Source organism: Micromys minutus (genome assembly GCF_963924665.1).
Source record: "Micromys minutus genome assembly, chromosome: 23".
Taxonomy (NCBI): Eukaryota; Metazoa; Chordata; class Mammalia; order Rodentia; family Muridae; genus Micromys; species Micromys minutus.
The window spans coordinates 11,503,530-11,529,075 of NC_137958.1; the positions used below are offsets into that span (position 1 = coordinate 11,503,530).

The window sequence follows — 25,546 nt, forward strand, 5'->3', positions numbered from 1 at the left end:
AATTTTAAGACTCTGTAGAAGTGAAGTGTGTGGTTCTCACCTGCAACCAGGTGGTAAACCCGGGAGAGCAGAGAAACAGAGCCTTCCATGTCCAAGGCCTGCAGTGAGCGGTCCTGCCAGGGGCATGGAGCAATCCTTTTTGAGACTAGGAAGACTTCTGGGTTCGGTGGTCAGGTGAGGGACCTCTGTGGGTCAAGAGGTGGTTGTTGATGGCGGCAGAAGTAGCACAGGAAAGAACATAAACCACCTGAGCCCTGGCTCTGGGCTGAGCTGAACTGAGTGTGAAGGCTTGGTCCTTATCATCTCTTTAGGAAGGGGTTGGTGTCTGAAGGTTACCTAGGGTGGAGGCCTGCACTGGCCCCCTGCGGTGATGTAAAGTTATCTCGGAGATATGATGGGTTGCAGCCTGTCTGAGCCAGGCTTCCTGAGAGATTTGTTATTTTGCTTTATAAACTACATTTTACACTGAAGCAGTGAGTACATTGGAATTTTGTTTTTGTTTTTTTTTCAGCTTTAAAAAAGCATTTAGTTTATTAAAACTTCCTACTAAAAGCCATGAACATGGGATTGTGTGCTGCTATTGGGAAGCCTAGGGGATTTCCTGCTCCAGTCTTCCTGAACGACATTGATACTTTCATATTTTGTGGCTGCTTGTGGTTTCCTCTTCTCTCTAAGGTTTTTCTATGTGTCTGGTTTTTGCTCATCTTTGCTAGCACTCATGAGAATTGCAGTTGCCTATATTTCAGTGAGTTGGTTGGTTATGTGGCATTTCCTGGTTCTTCCTCCTCTTATTCTCATGCCCCAGGCCGGCATAGACCGAAGGTCAGGAACGTTGTTTAGTGCAGATTGAACTTTAGCCCGCCCCCACCTGTACTGAAGGTGTTAGAAAGCAGACTGACGGGAACTTCATGGTTGTAAAGCTGGAATACTGCAGATATGAAGCTTGAATTTTAGTCTTTTTGTTTTTGTTAAGATTTATTTATTTACTTTGCGTATATGAGTTACACTGTCGCTGTCTTCAGACACACCAGAAGAGGGCATCAGATTTCATTACAGATGGTTGTGAGTCAACATGTGGTTGCTGGGAATTGAACTCAGGACCTTTGGAAGAGCAGACAGTGCTCTTAACCACTGAGCCACTGCAGTTCAGCTTTAGTTTTTTTAAGTGCCTCCCTTCAGAAGCTTTCCTAACATCTCTCAGCTGTCAGGCATAACCTGTAGAGTGCACCACTTTATCAGGTCACCTGCTTTACTGTCCCAAAGCTAATATTGTTATTAAGAACATTTAAGATCCATAGGAAAATGTTATTCATTTGGCCACGATCCACCTGCCTGATGCGTATTTGGGAAATACTTTCTTATATTTGTTTTAGTCTCTGACCACATCTTTACTGAAAAGTGCTATTCAAGATAACCTAAATCTGTGTTCCAGTCTGTGCACTCACACTGAGCTCAGAACAAACAATCTTCTTTTCCTGTTGAGGTGAGAGCTAAGCTTTGAGTCAACATCAGTAAATGCTATACCACTTTGGAGAAGGTAGTTAAAAAAGAAAGTAATTGATACTTTGTATGTCTTGCATAATAAATAAACATTAATTTAAAAAGGATTAAACTATCAGAAAAAAGTTTTTTTGTGACTTTGGGTTTACAAAGGGTTTTTAGCTGTGGTACCATGAAGCACATAGAAGAATAACAACAAACCATGGGGAGGGGAGCAGAACAGGAGGGCAGACCAGGTAGGTCACGCGGTCACCCCGAAACAGGGACAACTGTCAGCAAAGGCTCAGGGCTTTGCTTGACTCTCCTACTTCATTTCATCTTCAAGGCCCAAGGCCCAAGTCCTTCTCCTAAGCTTGTAGTCACTCTGGATTCTGGGAAGGCACAGCCTCTCCCCAGGACATTCATCCAAGAGGTGAATGGAGCCAGTTCAGTCTTCTCAGGTGATGGCAATGATTATTAGTAATAATTTATAGACAGTCCGACATTTGCTTGATTATGAATACTTCTTGTCCTGTGTTTCAGTTCAGTAAGCCAAAGTTCATGTTAGCACCCCAAAGATGGGCTTGGTAAGTGGACTGTGGCCACACTAGGTCTTTGTCTTTGCCTGCCACCGTTACTCTTTAATTTGTATATTGGATGTGGCTAACCTTACACTTGTTGGGGCTGCTGAGGCTTTTGCTGTAAAAATTATGTTTTCAGTTGCAGTGCTTGGGAGAAAGATTGCCCTGAGTTCCATCCCAAGGTGGGCTTCAGAGTGAGACCCTGTCTCAAAAGAGGAAACAGAGAGTCTGTTGAAGGCAGTGGGTCCCAGCAGCTCTGCTGCAGTGGCTTAGACCTGAGCCAGGAGGGTTCTTGCTCCTGCTGTGTCTGCATAGACCATGGCAGTCTGACCTTATCTGGGGATGTGCCAGCTTTCAGCCCTCTCCCATCTGCATACAAAGGACATGGATTTAATTCTGTCAGAATGAGTGACCTCACTAGACTGGATTATTCTGGACCATCTAGCCAGTGAAAGTCTTGCCAGCTCTTTGACTATAAAATAAAAAAATTGAGAAACCTTGAAAAATATAAATGGACTTCTCTCAAACTCTACCTGCTTTTGAGAGATATTTGTGACATAAAAGAGAAGACATAGGCTTTGTGTATGCTAGGCAAGTAAATATTCTGCCCTGAACTGTACCCCCAGCCTCATGTTTTAAGACCATTTTTTTAGGCTGACTTTAGCCTCTTAGGTGCTTCTAGATGCTTGGATTCTAAGAGTGTTGTTGCGAAGATGTGTAATGCTTGCCAAATTGTAAGATAGCTGTTGTCACCATGATATGAAGAGGGTGAGTATTTTTCACCATTACACAAGGAGATCTGAAATAATAAAGGCCTCAGTGGCAGAGCCAGTCACTTGGGAAAGACCCAGACACCAAGAGAAGCTGCAGTGGGAACCTTAAAGGAGAAAGAAGCAGAGCTCTTAGTGTGAGCCTGAGAAGGACTCAAACAGCTAGTGCCACCGGCGGTTCAAAGAGTACACCGTGTGTGTAGTGTGGGGAGTGGAAATTACCTGTTGGTAGTTTTTGCAGCAGATGCATCAGATGGGTACAAAAATATTAGGAAGTCAGTGGTCTTTAGGAATTGAGGCAAAAAAGCCACAGGGAGCAAATAGCTGTCCCAGTGTGGGGCCACTGTAGTAGAAGCCTGCCTTCGGGCATACTTCAGAGGTCCTGGTGTAGAAACTGACCCTCGGGCATACTTGGGAGGTCCTAAGAACATCCATGCAGTGCCTGGGATGGAGGGCTTTGAGGTAGCTAAAAACCCTATTATGTCCTCTTAACATGTAATCTAACGACGGTGTTTCCATCCAGAATGCCTTAGAGCAGAGACAGGTAATCTGTCAACTTTCAAGTCCACGTAGCTATCTAAAAGCCTTGGTAGTGTAGTTTTTGTCTGCATTTCAGATAAGGAAATGGCCTACCTGACAGTAGTGGCGTCAGAGGTGGCTGGATAGGCATTTGAGGATGCCTACTTTTACCTCAACACACCTGCCCATTAAATCATTAAAATATTTCAAAAGTTGAAGTTTTCCATGTATATACATCAGCAAGTTTAATTATTGGAATGCATATAATAACAATATGCTGGAATAGGTTATTACCAAACAAAAGACTAATTTCTCTTTGTTACCTGGAGTCAGGATGTCAGTATGTATCCAAGGTTTAGTTTAGTCATGATCACTAAGTGATCTTTCTCCTTCTTTCCAGGGTCCATGTAACTCAGGATTGCTTCACATTTGCTCTATGGCTGAACTCAGAGAGCTCAGCTGGCACTGAGCTCCTGACCGTCCTCTTCCTCCATGTGCTGGGTTCATGTGTGTGCACTGCGTTCAAGTGCTTGCTCCTAGGGTCTCCTCAGCTGCTTCGGCTTGCCTTCAGCTCAGCAGTCTGCTGAGTGAGCGCCCTGCTTACAGGCACACGAGCTTCTCAACCCCTTGTGGAGGCCTTTCCACCTGCTTCTTTGTTGCGGTAGTTGCTCTGTGGTCCGTGTTCTTCTTGTGTAGCACCCAACTCCAACATCCAAAGCTTGTCTTTTTCCTCTTCCGGGCCTAGCAAGAGAAGCTGTGTGTTCTGGCATACAGATTAGGTTTTATATACCATGAGCTCAGCTCTTGGTCTCCGTGAGAGTTTATGTCCTCCATAAACATTCCTATGTGTTGTTGCATAGCAGAGACCTGACACATTAGAGGCTGCCTAATCAATACCTGTATTTTTACCTTTTTAAAAGTTCATTGATGTGCTCTGGTTTATTTAAGAGCCTGCAGCGGATAGAATTAGAAGGAACAGCCCGAATTTAGATGTTAAAGCTTGTATTTTAGAGATGCCAGATGTATAAGCGCCACATGACTACCCTTTTTGGTGGCAGAGCAGTGTCAGGAAAATTTAGTTGTTCTTTTCCTTCAGTATAACACTTTCAGAATTCCAACAGAACACTGCCTCGACCTTGATTAAACTGTGAATTTTATTTGAAAGTGAAAATTGGCCTTTAGGAGAGCTATTTATAATGGTGTAATGGCAGTCTTTTTGCCTAGTGTCCATTTGAGAGCTCTGCAGTAGGAGGGACATGTTTAAAATGGGACATGCTTTGGTCTTAATATTTGAACATTGATTTAATTTACACAGATAATACCTGTAAAGAAAAAGTAAAGGCTTGAATATTTTTTTATAATAGTTTAGGATATATTCCTCTATAGCTTTTTCTTTTTTAAGAAAACATATATATGTGCTTGCAAAATGCATATTAAGTACAGAGATAGTATCATTTTGTGTTTTGGAAGGGTTGCATTTTGCTTTAGTAAGAGTTATGCTCTAGATAGTTTATGGCATCTATTTCATCCTTTCTAATGCTGTATAGTCTGAGTGTGAGTGTAGCAGTGGGTGTCCATGGCTTGTTAGATACACTCCAACTCCTAAACTTTTAAGTGTGAAAGTGGAAGAGCACCTGCATGCTGTGATGTCTGTGGAGTGCGGAGACAGGGTGGAGCATTGGCTTGATTTGTCCACTGTGGGTCTTGGGGATTGAACCCAGATGGGCAGGTCATCAGGCTGGACGGTTAGTGCTTTTACCTGCTGAGCAATCTCACTGCATATTTTCATCCCCAACCGCCTCCCCCAAGTAGGCAACAAATCTAGGGTTTGTATTGTTAAGAAAGTGGCGTGTTGCTGAGCTACATTCCAGCAATGTGAATGTTTTTCTAGGGTAGATTAGGTAGAAATGAAAGTCTGAGAATGTATATAGTTTACCTTGATTGGCCAGTTATTTATGCTTATAAAGGGAAGTGTTTTTGTTGTTGTTTTTTAGGGAAATAGGAAGAATAAGAGTCTTTCATAGATTTACAAGTTATCTATATGATTTTATAGGCGTCACTGTTTTCAAAAGGATGATTTAGTAGGTCCATGAATCATTACAATTTGTGATCCCACATACACTTAGTAGTGTTAACACTTAACATGATTAAGATTGACAGATGATTCAGGGAGAGAGGAGTCATTGCCTCCAGTGTGCGCCCACTGATGACCTCACCAAGCTCCAGTAGATAGTCCCAATCTGTCAGGCACACATACGGTCCTGGTTAAACTGGTGAGTTAGGAAACCCAAAATTAGGAAACTGGGAAGGGGACTGGTAGGGAGGAGGGGACATGACAGGTTGGAGGGAGAGATAATAGTGGTGAGAGGGGAGGAGAGGAGAGGATGGTAGGAATGTGTTGTAGACATTTATACAGAATTATCAAGGACCCATCTGTCTTAGCCATATTTGCCTAGAATGTTTTTATGTGACTGAGAACCCAACTTAATGTAAGGCTGAAGATGATGACAACGGGAAGCCATCAGCTCTGCCGTGTGTGTGTGTGTGTGTGTGTGTGTGTGTGTGTGTGTGTGTGTGTGTGTGTGTCTGTCTGTCTCGGTGCGCGCACATCTTTTTAAGGCTATGTTGATTTGTGATTACTCAGTCAGCGGGTGTGGTGGTGTATATCTGTAGTCCCAGTGTTTTGGGGGCTAAGGCAGGAAGATTGTTGAGTTTCATGCCAATGAAATTCATCAGTTTGCTTCAGACTCCACAGACAACAGGGCAAAGTGGACTGTTGGCTGAGGCATTTGTGGTACTTAGTACTGTCTTGTAAAAGCAGCAAAGCCATGGAAGCCATGGAAGTTGTTTTTACTATTGCTGCTGGCACAGGTTTGTATAGAAGGTACGGGACCACTGAGTCTGAGGTGAGAGCTTTAGGATTTACAAATGAGAGAGGCGATAATTGGTGAAATTCCTCTGGGGGTTCTGTGTGGGTGCACTGACACAAAATGAATCTTGGTAAATTGACAGTCTTTATAAATAGCTCTATAAAGTTTAATAATTTTCTTCAAACATGACATGCAAAATAAAAATTTTGCCTTGAATTTTTTCATTTTTTGAATCTTTTAGGAACAACTCTCTGGTTTGTTATATTTGTGATTAGTTGCATTTCTGCCTGTGAGAGGCCAGTACAGAATGACTTCACCAGTATCCCTGGCTTCATCTCCCACCATATCTATCTACTCCCATTCTTTCTGCACCCCCAACCCCCGCAGAGTCTCATATTAGCGCACACTGGTCTTGAACTTGTGATTCTGAGTTAGTGGCGGCACCGCTCTGCTTTGGCCTTGCTGGGCTTCTGTCAGACAAGCACACTCTTCAGAGCACACCCCTAGCTCTGCTTTGTTAGCTCTTGCCCACAGAGTGACAGGGCCTTCCTTTGTTTCCTTCCAGCTCTTTTAGCCACTCACCAGGGTGGAGTCCTTCCTCTCTGGGACCCCACCCCCTTTCCCCAGTCTTTCCCCAGTCAGAACCATCCTTAGGTCTGGGCCTCTGGAGTTGAATCGATGGGTTTATTCTTTCAACTGCACATATTTGCTCTAGAATCTCCCGTGTTGTTGTTTTAATTGAGAAAATTTTAAAATGACTTCTAATTGTTTAAAACTATACGTTAGAAGTTCTTTGAAAAGCTATTGCCAGTGTTGTACAATCATTACATCCTATAACTTGAGAATGTTTTTATCCCTCCAAAATAAACCTTTATATTTTAGCAGAAACTCCTTGGGACAGTGCTTTCAAGGTTTATGTGGTAGCATGTAGCAACCCCTTTTCTGTTCTCTCTGTGTGTACATGATTATATACATATATGTACATAGGTATCACATTTATAACTACCCTTCATCAGTTGATGTATGTACTGTTTCTTTCCTCTCCCGAGCAGCTTGGTCTCTCATAGCCTGGAACTCACTGTTTAATTGAAGATGACCTTGAACTTGGGATGTTCTCTACCTTTCAAGTGTGGGGAGTATAAGTTTGCCACCTAACCTTTTAAAAGAATTACATTGATTTACTGTATGTGTGTGCATGCACAGTGCTGTGTGGAGGTCAGAGGATGACTTGCCAGAGTCAGTTTTCTCAGTGTGCGGGTTCCAGGGATCAAACTCATGATGTCAGGCTTGGCTGAAATCCCTTTCCTGGCTGAATCAATTTATTAATTTTATATATGTGAGTACACCGTAGCTGTCTTCAGACACACCAGAAGAGGGCAGCAGATTCAATTACAAATGGTTGTGAGCCACCATGTGGTTGCTGGGAATTGAGCTCAGGACCTTTGGAAAAGCAGTCAGTGCTCTTAACCACTGAACCGTCTCTCCAGCCCCAGCTAAATTATTTTGATGGCCTCATCTATGATGTTCGTTCGTTCATTCATTCATTCATTCATTCATTCATTCATTCATTCATTCAGGACAAAGTCTCTCTCTAGCCCTGCTGGCTCTCCTGAAATTCAGCTATGTAGATGAGGCTGGTCTCAGATTCACCTACCTCTGCTCCTGAGTGCTGGCATTAAAGGCATGCACAACCATACCCTGGCAAAAGTAGAGTTTGTAAAGTACAACTGGAATCCTGCAGGCCCCATAAGCTTCATTTGACCACTTTCCTAAGAGGCCAGTAATAGTGAGAAGCAGGGAGAGAAAGTTTCCTTTGTATGCTGGGGAGAGGAGAATTGAAGAAGGCATGGACATGATTGAGCAGCCGGCTCTGCTCTCAGTCCTGTCATGTGGTCCCGAGAAGGTCTGTGCTGCTACCACAGCAATGTTTTCCTGGGCTCACAGTGATGCATAACCGCTCATTCGGGAAATAGTCTGTCCTAGGCTTTCTTCCGGAAATGCAGGGCGGCTGCAGGTTTAGTTAGATGAGTGATGCTGTGCTTTAGTCACAAGGAAAGAGTGTAATGTGAGCATGTTGTGAGTGCAGGTGTGCAGGCACGGTGGCACATGTGTGGACGGCAGGACAGTTCTTAGGAGTCCCCTCCCTTCTGCTGTCCTGCAGGAGGTGGTGCCTGAGAGCAGATCAGCCTGCCCGGACACACTTCACTCAGGCAGGGCCATTTTTAGGTAAGTTTTGGTGTGAGCGAGGAGCTTACCTTCATTGTTTTACATGTGACTCTCCACTTGTTTAACACCTTTTGTTTAAAAAGATAGTTCCCATTGGATAATCTTGGTATCTTTGTGGAAACCTGGTTGGCTGTTCTGAGGATCGTGGCTCAGTTCGTATCATGGACTCAGAGCACAGCCTCTGTGTGTTCTTAGTGTCCTCACTGTAGTTTTGTATTTACCTGGTTTCTTCTTACTTTCTTTTAGAAGATGGTTTTGGTTAGTCATTACCCCTTACATTTGTCCATATGAAATAGGGATTAGCTTATTTATTTCTGATAAAAGCTAACTTGAACTTTGGTAGGAATTGCATTGAATTTTTGATAAATGGGAGTAGTGTTTCTGCCTTTAGTGCTTTTTCAACATTGAGATTTTGTGTGCATATGCGCACATACATGTACACACACATGCTCACACGGGTACACATGTATATAAGCATGTTGGTCAGAGCACAGCTTTCAATAGTCAGTTCTTTCCTACCAGGTTGGTTCTGGGGATCAGGGGTGGATGGTCAGGCGTGGCAGTGGCTTCTTTACCTACTCCATCTTTCCAGCCCTGACGCTTGCCTTCATGGTGAACTGTTGAATCTATGACCATTGTATATCTTTTGATTTCTTTAAACATGTTAACAGTTTTCCGTATACAAATATTCCTCTTTCTTGGTTAAGTTTGTTACTAAGCATTCTGTTTTGTTGTTGTTTGTTTTTGAGGCAGGGTCTCACTAAATGGCCTTGGCTGGCCCAGCACTTGCTATGTAGACCAGACTATCCTTGAACTCATAGAAATCCACCTGCCTCAGCTTCCTAATTGTTGTGAATAAAAGCATGCATCATCATGTTTGTCTTTTTAAAAATATGTGCGGGTGCTTTCTTTCATGTATTAGGTGACCACTTGTCTCCAGTGGCCATGCAGACCAGGGGAGGGTGCTAGGTACTGTGGAATTGGAGGAACATCCAGCCACTGGGCACTAAACTCTGTTCTTCTGAGGCTCTTATGAAGAAGTTGTTTGTCTAGAATATTGGACAAATTTCTACCAGCTACAGAGTTTCATATTAAATAGAAATCATAACAATCTACTGTCTGAGATGGATACGCTAGGCCGTACACATACCTATGGCCCCATCACTTGGAAAGTAGAAAGGAGAGTCAGGAGTTAAGGCAAGCCTTGACTAAATAGGGAGTTGGAGGTGAGCCTGGGCTAATAGGTACATGGAACCGTCCGTCTAAAAAAATAAAAATAAAAGAAGAAACTCAAAAAGTAGTCTTACTTGTTCAGTTGTTGGAGAGAGGATTCAGTGAACTCATGGGAAGGCTGTGTGTGACTGCTGTGTACTACCCGCACAGGGTCATACATAGCTTGGTGATACTTGGATGGAAAAATTATGGGAATTGGCAGTTATAAGCCCCTAATTAATTGCTGTTCCTTATTATCTTAAGCCACTCCCCTCCCCAACCCCCAGACACCATTTTTAAGAAAACATAGCTCTGGCTGACCTTGAATTTGCTTGTGTGGTGTGGCCTCTAATTCATAGTGATCCACCTGCCTCTGCGTCCTGAAGGCTGGGATTAAAGGCAGCTTATTTTGATAGTATTTGTTTTATTACAAATGTAACATACAAATAAATGCCTTTCTGCAACAATGCTGTCACCTGTTAGAGTAAGTTACTGTTTGATACAGTGAGTGTTTTTGGCTTAATAAGGTTGTCGGACATGGATGATTATTGCTTTGGTGAATTTTGTCCCTTCTCCCTGCCCCCACCCCCCATTTTTGCTTAATTTTTAATTTTTATTTTTTGTGGACCTTGAGCTTGACTCTACAGTCTCCTGTGATACACTACAGCCTTTCACTACTCAGGTAAATTAATAGCCCCACAGTTCTTTATATGCAAAATTGTAGATGGTAAGAAGATATAGTTTATGTCTTTGTAGTCACAGTATTAGAGATTAATCTTAGTTGTTTAACATCTATTACAAAAAGAACTTCATTAAAATAATTCATTCTTCTGAGTATTTCTAAAACTGTATATCATGTTAAAATACACATAATAAATCTTGTGTGAGTAGTGCAGAGGATGTGTTAAACTTGGTTTTGGCCTGAGCAGTCTTTGCTGTCTCCCTGAGTGTGAGAGAGCTCAGTTATCAGAGAACTTGGGTCTTAACAGCAGAGCTGGGCCAGAATGTCTCCGTCCAGGTGCGAGCTAGTGAGGGACAAGATTAACTATTCATGGCTTTGGCTGTGCTGGAACCTGCAGCTGTTGTCAAGGATTAGATTCCTTACACCTCATTGCTAGCAGAGCAGAGGCAGGGCCGATCACTGTCCTTATGCACTGATGTGAACTGGCCTATAAAGAGCAAACTTTACTTTTCCTGTGCAGCATTAAGGCTTAGTGATAGCACCTAGGTTGGCTGAGCTGGGCAGGGTCCCCCCCGCCCCCACCATCCCTGTGCTTACTTCTTACAACCATATCTTTTTTCTTGAGGGTGTGAAAAGTTAGGGGTTAACAACACTTGATGTGGCTGGATTTATTTTTCAAAAATCAGCACAAAAATCTTTAATGCCAGCATTTCTCCTGACTTACATATTATAAGACTGAGCATGGCTGTTGCACTCAGTACTTGGCCACACACTGACTCAAGGCTAGCCTGGACTACATACATACTATAATCTCTGTACTTGGCCACACACTGACTCAAGGCTAGCCTGGACTACATACATACTATAATCTCTGTACTTGGCCACACACTGACTCAAGGCTAGCCTGGACTACATACATACTATAATCTCTGTACTTGGCCACACACTGACTCAAGGCTAGCCTGGACTACATACATACTATAATCTCTGTACTTGGCCACACACTGACTCAAGGCTAGCCTGGACTGTATACTCTGTAATCTCCATATTTGGCTATACACTCACTCTAGGCTAGCCTGGACTATATTAACAACAACAAAAGCCATGTCAGAAGGAAAATGTTTTCGCTGGTAAATGAATGGCAAGCAGCTGCTGTGGAAATTCATCATCAGAAATGAGGAGGACCTGGGCAGTGAGACACTCACTGGGTTAAAGTGCTTCCATACAAGCCTGCTGGTGTGGGTGCAATGCTCAGAACCCACCGTAGAAAGACACACACCGGAATCAACCTTTGATGATGACAAGGAAGCTGCCGATGCCTATAAAAACAATCAGTGGTCAGCAAGATAGCTTGTCTGGTAAAGGTACTCACTAAGACCAAGGGCCTGAATTTATTAGTTATGGGACCTACAATGTAGGAGGAGAGAGCCAACTTCTGCAAGTGGTTCAGTGACCTCCTAAGGACACCCTGGCACTCACACCACCAAACACAAACAGAAAACATGAAGATTTAAAAACAATCAACTAAAGAAACCTAACAAGGGCAGGACTACTCCCTTCTGCCCCGTCCCATTGCCCTTCATTCATTTCTGTTTCGTTTAGGTTTAGAGTAAATGTAATACAACCCTATGTGACCAGGGTTGTGAGGATGTAGATGTGTCCTTAATCACTTCTGCACTTCTCTGCCTTGTTGGGAATTTTTTTTTGGGGGGGAGGCGGGATTGTATGGACACAATCTCACACTGAACAAATTTTAGGTTACAACTGGAAAATAAGGTTTCTTTTTCTTTTTTCTTTTTTTTTATAGTAGCAAATAGAGTTCATTCAAAGCATGGGGGGGGGGAGCTGAGAGGGTAGTAGAGACAGAGAGAGGCAGAGAAAATAGAGGCCATCATGAGCATGTGGAGAGACGGGGGAGGGAGATGGTGAGGGGAAAGGGGAGAGAGGGGGAGCAGAAGGGAGAGGACAGTCAGAACAAGAAGGCAGGAGAGAGAATAAAGTCTCTTGACATACTTGCTACACCAAGTGAGACCTGGTTAGCTGTGTGAGAACACTACTGGATGTTTTAGATGGCAATGGAATTGTGATGAAGAGCGTTTCACAACCTACACAAGGACATTACTGTTTCTGGTGTTCAGTGTGTGCTCTGGTGCTTTACACGCTGCTGTTGACTGTTAAAACCTTTTAACCTCGGTCTTATTTTTCAGTGGTTTTGCTTGGGATTCTAGCTCAGCCTCAGCGTTTTCTGTTGGTTTATGTTGGCTATCATTTGTAGATTGTCTCTGCAGTGCTCTGGACGAGCACTGTGCTGAGTTGGAGGACCTGGCGCTTAGTAGGACTGTCAGTGTTTGGGTGGAGGTCAGTGGACGGCTGTTTCTCTGCCCAGTTCATCAGTCGTTCTCTTTGTATCTGGACACCCTAAGTTTTTTTTTCCTTGTATTATCATGACAGAAATGATAAACTCTGGAATAGTATTGCCCCCGCCACCCTTGCTTTAAGGTTTTGGCCTGTCAAGGTGCTGGCCAGTTAACCAGGCCTCAACTTTCTCATAGTTGAGAGGACTGGGTTTACTTGGCACCTTTGTAAAGAGTCTCCTTCAACTTCAAATGAGGGCCCCACCTTAAAAAGCAGCGTCAGAGTAAGCATGGTGCCCAGCAAAGCCACTGCAGGCCCAGGCCACTCTAGAGAGAGAATCCTTGGAGACGCCTAGGCGTCTGTGAGCGTGTGAAACACAGGTAGCTGTAGGTATCCCGAAATGGAATTGGAATCAGGGAGCTATTGAAGCCCATGGCTGGAGCAGAATGTAGACAGGGGCCGGGTAGGGCTGCCTCTGACGCCTGGGGGTGAGCTAGCTCTCAGAGTAGGTCTTCTGAAGCAGATTCATGAGCAGAGTATGAGATCTACTCATATGCAGCCTCCTAGTGCCTAAATACAGTTTTAAACATTTAAAAATTGTTTCACAGCTTTATTATTTACTTTGATGATGTCCCTTCTAAGTCTCCCTCCTACTTTCATGTCTTTGGGGGGGGGGTCCCCATCACATTTATTAGGATTGTTTGCATGAGCACGGGGGAGGGACTGTTTACTTGAGGAAGGCAGTGTCTCAGTGGCTGCCTGCCGCTTCTCAGGGAGCCGCCCATTCACGGATGTAGTAGGCCTAGACTTGTGGAAATCTTTTTTTTGTTAGCAGTTTCCAAACTTAACTTTATTACTCCTCCTCAGTATTTAATTTTAAAAAATTATTTGTTTTTTTTGTATTTATGTATGTATGTATGTATGTATGTATGTATGTATGTATGTATGTATAATCAGGCATGTGTGTCAGAGGAAACATATTAGGAGTTTGGTTCTCTCCTACTGATCCCAGGATTGAGTTCAGGTCTTCAAGCTTGTGTGGAAACACATAGTTTTACCCAATGAGTCATTTTGTATGTTTAGACTCTAGACATATCCTTACTACCCTCTCATCTAAGGTAAAGTCAGCACAACATGGTTGTTTTTTGTAGCCTTAAATGGCTCCACACAAATATAAGGCAGCAATTAAAAAAATTGTGGTTAATTTTTGTTTTATGTGCATTGATATTTTGCCTGCATATATACACTGAATACCTGGACCTGGACTTAGAAAAAGTTGTGAGCTGCCATGTGGGTGCTGAACCTGGGTCCTCTGGAAGAAGAGTTAGTGCTTTTAACCTCTTGAGCCATCTCCAGCACCAGCTATTAATTTTTAAAAATAGTTCTTATGGGACCGGAGAAGGCTCATCAGTTAACTCTGCTTTTCTAGAAGTGCTGGGTTCAATTTCCAGTACCATGTGGCAGCTTAACAGTGTGAAGCATCAGTTTCAGGGATCCTGTCCTCTAACAGCTTGTGTAGGCACCGGAATAAACGTGGTACATAGACATACAGGTAAAAATCCATGCACATAAAATGAAAGCGTACCTCAATAAAAGGAAGTTTTTGTTAGAATCTAGGAAGTGCTATATTCCTAATTTACTGTGTCACAAAAGTCAAGGGCCTCATGTTAGGTTTGTAATAAAATTGACAAGAGGCTGATTTTGTTTTATTTTTTGATCTGTTTCTGGTCACAGTTCTTCACGCTGTACTCACTGTGAATGTAGCAGGAGTTCATTTGTCCATTTTCTATTTATGGCGTTCTGAATATGCCATGGTTTATAGTTGGAAGTCAGAGAGGAAATCTAGGAATTTGTTCTCTCCTACTATGTGGGCCCTAAGGACCGAACTCAGGAAGTCAGCTTTAATGCCAGTGCCTCTATCTGTTCAGCTATCAAGGTTGATGAACTGTAGAAACAAAAGCCATTGGAGTAGAAATACAGCGGAGACCGATGGCAGAAGGAATGGGTGTCCTGTGGTGAAGAGAGAACCTCATGAGTAGTGGGGGTGAAGTGGGCATAGTGTGGTAAAGATGATGGTAAAGGCAGATTGGACTTTTAAACCATTTTACAGATGAAAGTAAATCTTAGAAAGATGCATGAGGAACACTGTTGTGACGTAGGGCAGGAAAGCTGGTAAAGATTCACAATGACAGTTGGTGTGGGGAGGGAGACCTTCCCTGTTTTTCAGAAGACTGTGAGTAAAAGGAGCTGCTTAGTTACAGAAAAGGGATAACGTTTCAGATGCTCCTCTGGGAGGTTTTTGTTTTTTAACATATCCCCCCCAACAGGCTTTTCTGTGGAACAGCCCTGGAAACTGGCCCTGTAGACCATGCTGTCCTCGAACCCACCAAGATCTACCTGCTGCCTCCCAGGTGCTGGGGTTAAAGGCGGCCATCATGGTACCTGGCTGTTTTTTGGAATTCTTAAAAGTTGCCCAGACCTGGTGTAGATGGGAAGGCATGTAGGCCTCACAAAGTGTGACGCTGAATAGTTACAAGATTCTTCCTGAGTCACTCACTGTTTCTGGAACTAAGCAAGTGTGATTGGTGACAATGTGAAAGGAACATTGGAAACTCTTCCATCACTACAGTGCTGTGTGGCTCCACAGTCTTACCATGGTATTTTCCCTAAAGCTTTTAATCTAGACATACTAAAGTAAATACTTAAAAACATCTTTCTGCAATAAAATGGTGGTTCAAGCACAATTTTATTCTGAAACATCTAGTCAAAAAAAAATGTAGGGAGCTTGAGATACAGAGTAGTTAACTTCTGTATACAATAACATACTGATTAAAAATACATATTGAGGTTGATAATAACAGGGAGAAGAAAGCAGGTTTAAAATTGTGCAGACATCAATAAGGTGGCCAGGCCTGTGGCTCAGTAACTCCTTCAGGAAGTGCACAGTAAGGGAGAACTGCTTTGCTAACCAGTGGAGAACAGGCTTGGAGGGGTCACCACTTGCCAACGTGAGTCTCTCTGGGCTTTGTGTGAATGATTTAATTCATTCTCCACAAATAGAAATACTTATCCCTGGGCTGGAGAGATGGCTCAGAGCTGACTGCTCTTCCAGAGGTCATGAGTTCAAATCTCAGCAACCACATGGTGACTCACAACCATCTGTAATGGGATCTGATGCCTTCTCTGGTGTCTGAAGACAGCTACAGTGTACTTGCATACATAAAATAAAAATTAAAAAGCAGAAATACTTATCCCCATTTTATAGATGAGGAAATAGAGGCTTCAGAGAGTATGGGCAGTTTCCTGAAGGTCCCATGGATTTGAAAGTGAAAAAAAAAAGAAAAAAGAAAGTAAAGTGTGTGAGTCCCATGCAGGGACTGTTCTCTGAAATGAGGGGAACCTTTACTGAACAATTTCACTGTAGCCCCTTGCTCTGGGCTCTATAATTTACCTCAGAATTCTCAAGGTAAGTCTTATTATTATAGCAGTTTGATTTGATTTTGTCTATGGGATGAGAATATATGCTTAAATTAGGAAAATCCCTTAACACTGGGAGAGAATTTTCCTACCTTATTTTTTATTTTTTCCTTACATTTTTCACATTTTAATTTTATCAATGTAGCCAGCATTTTAAAACATGGTTTTATTTGTAGGAAATGCACACATATGCATGTATGTATGCATGCTTACCCTCCCCCACATTATTGAGGTCTGCTTTGGGATCTGAGACCTTGGAGCTTTCCAGTGAGAACAGTTTTAATTTTAGTGTGTGGACCTTTTTCTATAAATGTACACTAATTTAACAAATACAGAGAAAACACTTTTTAGGAGTAGACAAAACAGCATTTCCCATGAAGTAAGAGCACGGGGTCTACACCGTTGGGATTGCCAGCCTTTGGCTGAGTTGCTGGTGTGGTTAAAGGCAGCTTGTTATACTTCCCACGTCTTTGCCTTTGCTGCGTTCTTTTCATTCTTCCTGTAAGTTCTTCTCTGACCTGACTTGGTCCCAGCAACCATCTTTTAATGAAATTGAAGTTGTACTTAAATTCTGATGTAGGTGGCATTGCCAGTCCTTCCTGAAAGGACAAGAATATCATCTGTGCTCGGTACCTGGGTGTTGCTGTTCACTTGTGTACTGTGAAGGAGGAGGGGAAACTAAGGTGTAAAGAAGTCTCTCTCTGAAAACGAAGGGACTGGATGTTAAATTTAATTAAAAACAATCAGGAAATTATAGCATTTTAATCATTGAATTGGGGTTTAGTTTAATATTTCATTCTTAAGTGACAGAAATGATTCACTGAGCCATATTTTTTAGGGCTAATCAAATAGAAGCAGCCAGGGGTTACATATCTGTTCATTGGAGGTTGAAACATTATAATTTAGGTTTCTCAAATTATTTAGAATATTGTGTTTAGATGTTAGCATTTAATGTTTGTGTTGTAATTTGTTCAATTTGAAACCTTTTAAAGAAACCCGGGTAGTTCTACCTTAAAAAAAAAAGGACACCCCTCTGCTTAAAAGAAGTGGTACTTCCTGCTTTCATAAACAGTCATGTGCATAGTTTAGCAAGGCCTGGTGCCTCTGGAGCGGTTTCCCTTTATAGCACCATTGAATCCGAGTCCTAGCAGAAGTGCTGTGGGTCTTGTGGCCTCATTCTGAACAAAAGGGATAAGGGAAGAAAAATCTCTTGATAGAAGGCTTGTAAGCAAGGGCGGGCAATCTTGGTTGTGAATATTTTCTGATTTTTCCAGAAATCAAGCAGAAGATTGAGCTGCTGATGTCAGTTAACTCTGAGAAGTCGTCCTCTTCAGAAAGGTACAGCTACATCTCTTGCATGAACAATTAATGGTGTAGCATTGCTAAGAAACAAACAGGACTTATCTTTTTCCTTGTCAAGTTTGCTATGGAACGTATTGTACTGCATGCTGGCCTTGTGCTGAATTGAAGATGTGTATTTGGGCAGGCTGCTCTGCTTTGCGAAGGGAAATTGATTTTTTTAGAAAAACAGTCAGTCTAATCAGCTGCAGCACGCGCACCATAACACAGCAGATCGCAGGCTCGTGTGGCAGCTGCTGAGAGCTTAAAAAATAATTTAACAAAAAAACAAAAAAAAAAAAAAAAAAAAACAAACAAAAACAAAAAAAAACAAACCTTGCTTTTTAGAGGACTTACGAGATTTTTGATCTTGTATTTTGAGGTTGCTGGTATAATTTCCAAGGTTATTTGTAAATCTGTAGTTTAAACATAGTTGATTTTTTTCCTGTAATAAGTATATGCAGATATATTTTAATGAACAAAGGGAGTGCCATTTGTACATAGCTTAGGAATTGCAAACCCACAGATTAGTCACATTCTGAAAAAGAGATGTGATGTTTCTTCAAGTCTCTGCTAGGCACTGGAACAGTCACTGCATGCAGTAATGGTTCATGCCTGCAGGTAAGGACAAAATGACTCAGAAGTATTTTTAAAGCAATTATTTTATCTGTCATTCATATGATTATACCTGTAAGGAGATGTTTCATGAAAATTACTGTTTTGCCTTATAAGCAAAATTAAGATATTTTTATCTGCTGAAAAAAAATGAGACTCTAGTTCTCAATTTTGATAAGTAAATTCTGTGTTCACTTCTGTTTATTGAAATTGTGAATATACAATATACATAGAAAAATGTTTGAAATTGAAGTTCTTAGGCAAACAGTTGATGGTTACCATTTCCTTTTGCTTATTTTATCAATTTATAGTTAATGTTGACAACTGTATTTAAGCCATGTTGATTCATCTTTTTTAAGGCTAATTTTTAGAGCATTGTTGTTTATAGATTGAAAATTTAAGAAAATAATGTGGAAAATTACTTGGTGGCAAGGAAATGATACAGGAAAAATATTGTTAAAACCAAACCAGAAACTAGCCGATCCTCTAAGGCAAATGGTGTGCTACTTTTAGGAGGACAGCTCTGAAAGCAGACTTAACTGCTTGCTAGTCCTTAGTCCTTATGTGGTTAGGTGAAAGCTTCTGGCTACAACTTTGTTATATGGGAAGATGTAACTACAGTCTGTAGAGACTGAAAATAAAAAGTAGCTAAGAAGCTTTGTGCTTATTTTTCTTGACCCTTGTAACTTCTGGTTTATGGCTAACCACCTGATTTCAATCATTCTGTTTGTTGAGCTACAAAAGGAATCTTGAGCCTTGGGAATATTCTGCCAGAAAACTGTTACTGATGGGAATAGTAGACGTAGGAAGTGGGCTGTGAGCCGTTCAAGCATCAGCTGCAGCATTAGTTTTGTACCAGCAGTGTGCTTAATGAGATGACCACAATAATTTTACATCCTTCTGGGGTAGTTCTTTATTGGTAAACTGAGGGGTGAATACAGAAGATGAATATCTCTTAAAAACAAGTAATTTTTTTTTCTGATGAAAACTCATTCTATGAAAACATGCTCTACAGTGTTTTCATGATTTTACTTACTTAAGCTCTTGTGGTTATTTGAAAGAAAAGAGAGCACCTGTTGTCATAATTATAAAGCTTCAAGACCAAGTGCTACTGAGGGTGACTTTGTGCACGGTATGCTGGAGCTTGCCTTGCTGGTTTCAGTAGGCACCTAGAGTTATATTAAGCAGATAGTCTCACTTAGGAGATGAATATGACTTATGCATTAATTAAAAACTTTGTAAGCATTAAAGCTGTTTAATTAATTTAAATATATTAAAACAGAATGCCCTCTTCCTCTCCATTTCATTGAAACTTGTATCATTTGATTTTTAAAATTTATTTAAAACAGTAGTTCTCAACTTTAATGCTGTGCCCCTCCAATACAGTTCCTCATGTTGTGGTGACCCCCAATCATAACATTTTTTTTTTCCTACCACTTCATAACTGTAATTTTCCTACTGATAAGAATTATACTGTAAATATCTGTTTTTTTCCAATGGTCTTGGGCGATCCCTGTGAAAAGGGCTAGTGGCTCGCAGGTTTAGAATTGCTAATTAAAAAAAAAAAAAAAAAACTTGTAAAAGAAGAATCTCAAGAGTAAAAGTTCATTATCTAATAGCTGTGTCTTGCCCAGGATGTGGATGTAATAAATAATACCTATGACATCATAGTATTCGTCACAATTCCAGTTACTGTTAGTTATTATATTTCTAAAATACCTTATTTGATCTCTTAAAAAAAATAACTTGGTTTAAAAAAAGAAAAACAAGTGGGTTACGGTTTAATGCATAGTAGCCTTAGACTTTTGAGATTTTCTTAGGTTGCTGCAAGGCTCCAGATGCCTGTCAGTAAGTCAAGCAGAGCAGCCTGATTGTTTTTCCACAGAGGAAGAAGCTGTGTGGCACCGGAAGGCATCATTCCCGTCCCCTGTCCCTGTAGTGTAGAGGGTCTCTGAAGAGCGCTCTTGGCATGGGCAGTGTTCCTGAACACGAGTGTGGAATCTGTGCTGGGATGTTTTTAGTAATTATTTCATCTCACTTCTCACCTAGTCTGTGGAAAGGGTCTTATGGGAGCTAGTATTGGCTGGATCTTGTTTGTTCGTATCCTTTTCTAAAATAGAAAAAGCACTATGCAAATTTAACTTAGCTTAATTTTGTAGACTTTGAGAACTGATTCCTTGAAAATAAAATTAGTCCAAAGTAAAAGTATAATATACTAACAGATCATACTAGTTTTTGAAAATAGTTTTAAAGTTAAGCATTGGAGAGCCATAAGTACCTCAGTAGAGAGATGTGGTCCACGTGCTCCCTTTAGGAAGGCAGCTCACAGGCAGAAGTAATACAGCTCAGTCAGCTTCAGTTTAGTTTTAGATGTTGTGTCCTGAAGAGAGGAAGACTGTTACCGAGTGAATGGTAAGTTGGGAGGGGGCACCGGTCGTGGGAGAGTCCTCTGGAGGGTCCCGGAATAAATCCACTGCAGATATGTCTCGTAGGAGTGAGTGCCGTGGGATGAGGAATGAGTGAGCACGTTGATTGTGCAGCTTAGAGAGGGCATTTTGTTTACTCCTATCTAGTGCAATAAAGCAGAACTTACCTTCTCATCCTCTGTCCCCTTCGGCTTTATCCCAGCCGTAGCCTTCCAGAGGTCGTGGGGTGGAACGTGTGGTGAAGAGACTAGTAATCATGGCTAGGGACACAGTAGCAATTCCTCACTCAACCCAGACATTTCTCCTGATGGTGGCTTGGTTTTTCAGTGCTGGGAATCGAAGCAGATACTATTTCATATATATATCTCCACTGTGTCTTCAGACACACCAGAAGAGGGCATCAGATCCCATTACAGATGGCTGTGAGCTACCGTGTGGGTGTTGGGAATTGAACTCAGGACCTCTGGAAGAGCAGCCAGGGCCAGATACTACTCGTTAATAGGATGAGGGCGGGAGAATAGAATCAGCCATTAGTCCCTGAGTGCTCTAGTGAGGATTTGTGTTTTCAGGGCAAGACTTAGAAGGACAAACTCTTTGTCTGATATTTTGAATGTTGTAAGGAGGGTCTTTGTAGCATCGTCTTAGTAGTGAGCAGATGCCAACTCCATTGTTGCTAGTTACCTTTGTCATGGCTGAAGAAGTAAGGGAGAAGACTTGAACAGTGCGCCATGGCCTGTGTTAGCATCAACACGTGCTGTGCTCTGTGCTGTACCAGTGCTGAACAAGCAGCCTTGCTGAGAAGCCATGGGTAGCATGTCGTTCCCACCTCTGTACAAGGACATGTCATGTGTGCATCTAATGCTTGTGCACGTGTGTCTTTCAATTTTCTTTCTTATTTTAGAGCACACAGAGACTGCCTGACAAATAGTGAGAAGGGATTTGATGGCAAGGGCGCAGGGCAGGGTGGCCCTCGTTTGCTCTGGAGTCTGATGCAACAGCTGGACCCAGTCACAGCCTCGCTTGCTTCCTTCCCGCTGATGTCTCCCAGCCGCTCAGTGACTGTTGTGCTTTCCTCTCCCAGCTCCCGCCCTGGTACTGCTTTCTTCCTCTCTCTCCACAGGATAGACTGACTTTCTTTTCTGAATGGTAGGATGAGTCAAATGGGGCTGAGTGCTTATTTTATTTATATTTAGTATTTTTACTGAAGATAATGGGACTTCACAAACCATATAAAATACAGTTGTGTGTTTAGTGTAGTTTATAATTTTATGTGATGCATGATAATCTTTATTAAGCCAGGGGCCACTTAGATTTTGTGCTATGTTTATTTTTTTTTAAGAAATTACATGTCCTTTCTTTTTGTTTCATTTTTTTGAGGCAGGGTTTCTCTGTGTAGCTCTGGCTGTCCTGGAACTTCTGTGTAGACCATGCTGATGTCAGACTCAGATCCATTTTGGGTTTTAATATCGATGAAAGGATTCATAAGTAGGTTTTGATTTAATTTTTGTATATGGCCATTCAGTTGTCTCTGTTTTGAATACTGTATAAATAGAAACCCTCAAAAAATTAAAACTCCATGCTTGGTTACAGGAAGCCAAATTTTATGTTGGGAAATGTTTGATATTCATACGATGGAGTCAAATACATAGTACAGCATCCTTTGAGGTTTTTGATAAAGCCTCCACTATGAGATTGTGTGGCTTGCCCCTTTCTGCTTATATCTTGGCTGTGAGCTCTGTGAGCTCTGTGTGAGAGGTTCAGGTGGAATTAAGAGACCTTTAGCCGTGCAGAATGAAAGCAGTGAGCTTCATTCACTTGGACAGATAACTCTGGGAGCAGTTTGAAAGGTTACATCTGAAAACAGACACTTGGCAGGTGCGAACTAAGGATTCCGAGGGAGCACTGCAGAAGGGCGGGAGCACTGCAGAAGGGCGGGAGCACTGCATAAGCACAGTGCTTCTGTGCTGCAGTGTCCTGAAGATCTGAGAGGTAGAAAATGTCCTGTGTAGTCCTCCCTGCAGGGACTCTTGAGCAGAGTGCAGTAGATGTTCAGAAATAATGTGTTGTAACACGTGAAGTAGTATGTGAGGGGACTGGAAAAGAACCGTGAGGAAAAGGAAGCGTTCCTCAGTGGGAAGGCATGTGCTTGGTGTTTCTGGGGGCCTGGCTCAGTCCCCAGAATGGAGGTGAATTAATGAAGGAGACTTGTGATACTCCCACCACCCCCAGTTTCATGTGTGTCCTTTTCGCCTGATCTTTTCCATTGTTACACATGTGCTTTATGGATCTGGTCTCCGTCTATCCATTTTACCTGTTGATGGATGTTAGAGGATATTTCTTGTTTGTGGCTGTCTGTTAGGAATAGTGTTGATGTGAGCATTTGTATGCATTCATTTGGTAAGTGAGCCTCTGTACATTTTTATTGATTGTAGGTTTATAAGCAGCTGGGGAAGGTGCTGTTGAGGACAGATGTTATAGCAGAGATAAGCACTAGAATGTAGCCAGAACCACATCAGCTTCCAGATTTGTTTTCCACACCAAAACCATCACTCAGGTTAACCCTCTTAGCTTACCTTGTAAGTCATGGAAGAAAGAGCCTACTTTTGGGACCTGGAGGCATAAGTCAGTCTTGTGATATATTTATACCTTTTAAACTGTTAACTTTTTAAGTTGTACTTGCTTTTAAAATTTTCTTGAACCAGCATAAAAATGTAGTCTTGCCATGTAATTTCTGGTTTTAAAAAAAAAAAAGTAGGCATTTATCTAAGCTGCCCTTCTGTTGGTAATGATAAGCTTTACTTCCTACACTATTATGTTTGTTACCAACTTAAACTTGGGTTTTGTCTGATTTCTGATGTTAGGAAGGCTGTTCACATCATAGACTTTGTAAACCATTTCAGACTGGTTTTTTTGTTTGGGGGGGGGGTTGTTATTCTGCTCTAAAACCCCTTCATCTGTATCCCATGGTTCTTAGGATAAAGGTAATCTCTGGCCTGGGTTATGAGCACCTGTATTTTAGACTAACCTATGATTGTATGTGTAGAATTTGCAGTTTATAAATTAAGAACTTTGTTGGAAGATTTTTGATATAATGTATTCTTTGCCATAGGCATAGATTAAATTATAGTCACAACAAATTTATAATAACTTGTAAACAATCACGTGTACAAATCCTAGGTTTTTTTCTCTTGTAATTTATTACATTTATTTTAGTGTGAAATAGAAATTAAAATAAATCAGAATGCTTTCCATTTCCGTACGTCCCCCTCTCCCAATGCAACATTAAACCAAACATTTTCCCACAGTGTCAGTGTTTGGGTGCCGTCTGTTCCTCTTTGGCCACATGGTTCACACAGCATTAATGGTTACTTAATATCATGTCATTTTGTTTACATTTAATTGAAGTAAAATCCAGGCTATGTCACATTTAATAGTATTCTAAATCCTACTTAAAAAAAATTCCTATCCCCACCAGAAAGGGAGCAAGTGGGTCTCACCCTAAGACAACAGTGTCACAAAGTCTAGACTCCTGCATGAGGAGCCGAGCCCCAGGCCCAACCTCACTGTCACAGTCTGGCTCAGTGGCAAGGGCCACAGAGTAAGGCTTATGTAGAGACTTAGCAAAACTCCGAAGATGTGGTGCTTTACCAAGCATTTGTTACTAAGTCCTAGGTACCAGCTATTTAGTATCACTTAGCTAAATCATTTCCTTTTCTCTTGGAACCTTCTATTTGTTCTTTATTCATCACAAAGATATCATGTGTCAGTGTGTGCATGCTGTGTGCTTGTGTTGCTGATGTGCCATGGTGAAGATGGTGGTCAGAGGACAGCGTTGTGTGCTCTGTTCTCCTCTTCCACCATTTTGTATGTTCTGGAGTCAAATTGAGGTTGCTAGATTTGCACAGAAAGCCTTTCCCTGACCGAGCCACCTTTCTGGCTCATTTCTGTTCTTGAGACTGAGGTCTTCCTATATAGCCTGTAACTTGAGAGCCTCTTGCCTCAGGCTGTGATACCAAGCCCATCTTCTTTTAATTGGTAAGTTAATCTGACTTAACCAGGAGCAGTTCTGAACACACTGTTCTCAGTAGCTGTCATAGTAAAAAGGGCAATGACAGAAAAGCCACTACTTTAGTGACCATCCTTCAGACTGATGTTGCAGCAGATTCTTTATATAGCACGGGGCTGGAAAAAAAATCATGTCGAGTTTATATAGATTATATTTATTATCTGTCTATCCAGGATGCACTTGCTCTGAACCAGTCACCAAATGATTTAGAAATCTGCATACCCCAGAGGCAGCACAAAATTGTAGAATTTCCACAGACCACTGATGTATAAAATGAATATGGAAGAATATGTTGGTGAGTGCTTGTCTGTGCAGATTGCTTTTTTCCCTTGGGCACTCAGAGCTGAGTACGGTATCATGGATGATACTGCAGTGGGTGGCCCTGGACACTACCTACAGATATTAAATGTAACTAGTAATTGCATTTAATTTTTCAAAAATCATTTTTTAACATTTTATTTTTTGATTATATGTATGGGTGTTTTTCTATACGTGTATCTGAGTTCCACAAGTGAACAGTGTCCCAGGAGGGCAGAAAAGAGTATTAGATCCTCTGGAACTGCAGTTGTGGTTGATTATTAGCTGCCAAGTAAGTGCTGGGAATTGAACCTGGGTCCTCTGGAAAAGCAGCCAGTGCTCTTAACAATTGAGCTGTTTCTCTAGCCATAAAAATGACATTTCTGGGCAAAGTGTATTAAAAGATTAGAGGGGTATGTATGACAAACAGATGCAAACACCTGCTTATTCAGGCCACAGCGCCTGAGGGAGGGACTGTGTGTGTGTGTGTGTGTGTGTGTGTGTGTGTGTGTGTGTGTGTGTGTGTGTGTGTTTGTTTGTGTGTGTGTGTTTGTGTGTGTGTGTGTGTGTATATATGCCTGCCAAAAACAGAATGTGTTGAATTTTTCTTTTCTTTTTCTCTTTTTAAAGATT

The 25,546-nt window shown here is 41.7% G+C and overlaps 1 protein-coding gene across 5 annotated transcripts in view; it reads left to right on the forward strand.

The window, feature by feature from the left end:
* Positions 1 to 25,546, forward strand: part of SRPK2 (SRSF protein kinase 2) — a 152,276-nt gene that overhangs the window by 36,543 nt on the left and 90,187 nt on the right. For 2 of the 5 annotated variants that reach the window (XM_080936556.1, XM_080936557.1), the window contains exon 2: positions 17,446 to 17,509. The exons of 2 other annotated variants lie outside the window; for them this stretch is intronic. In XM_080936556.1, the coding sequence (XP_080792682.1) occupies positions 17,472 to 17,509 (38 nt within the window). In that variant the 5' untranslated portion in view covers positions 17,446 to 17,471. Of the gene's footprint in view, positions 1 to 17,314; positions 17,510 to 25,546 lie in introns of those variants that run through there. One more of the 5 variants, XM_080936555.1, reaches the window with a different exon arrangement.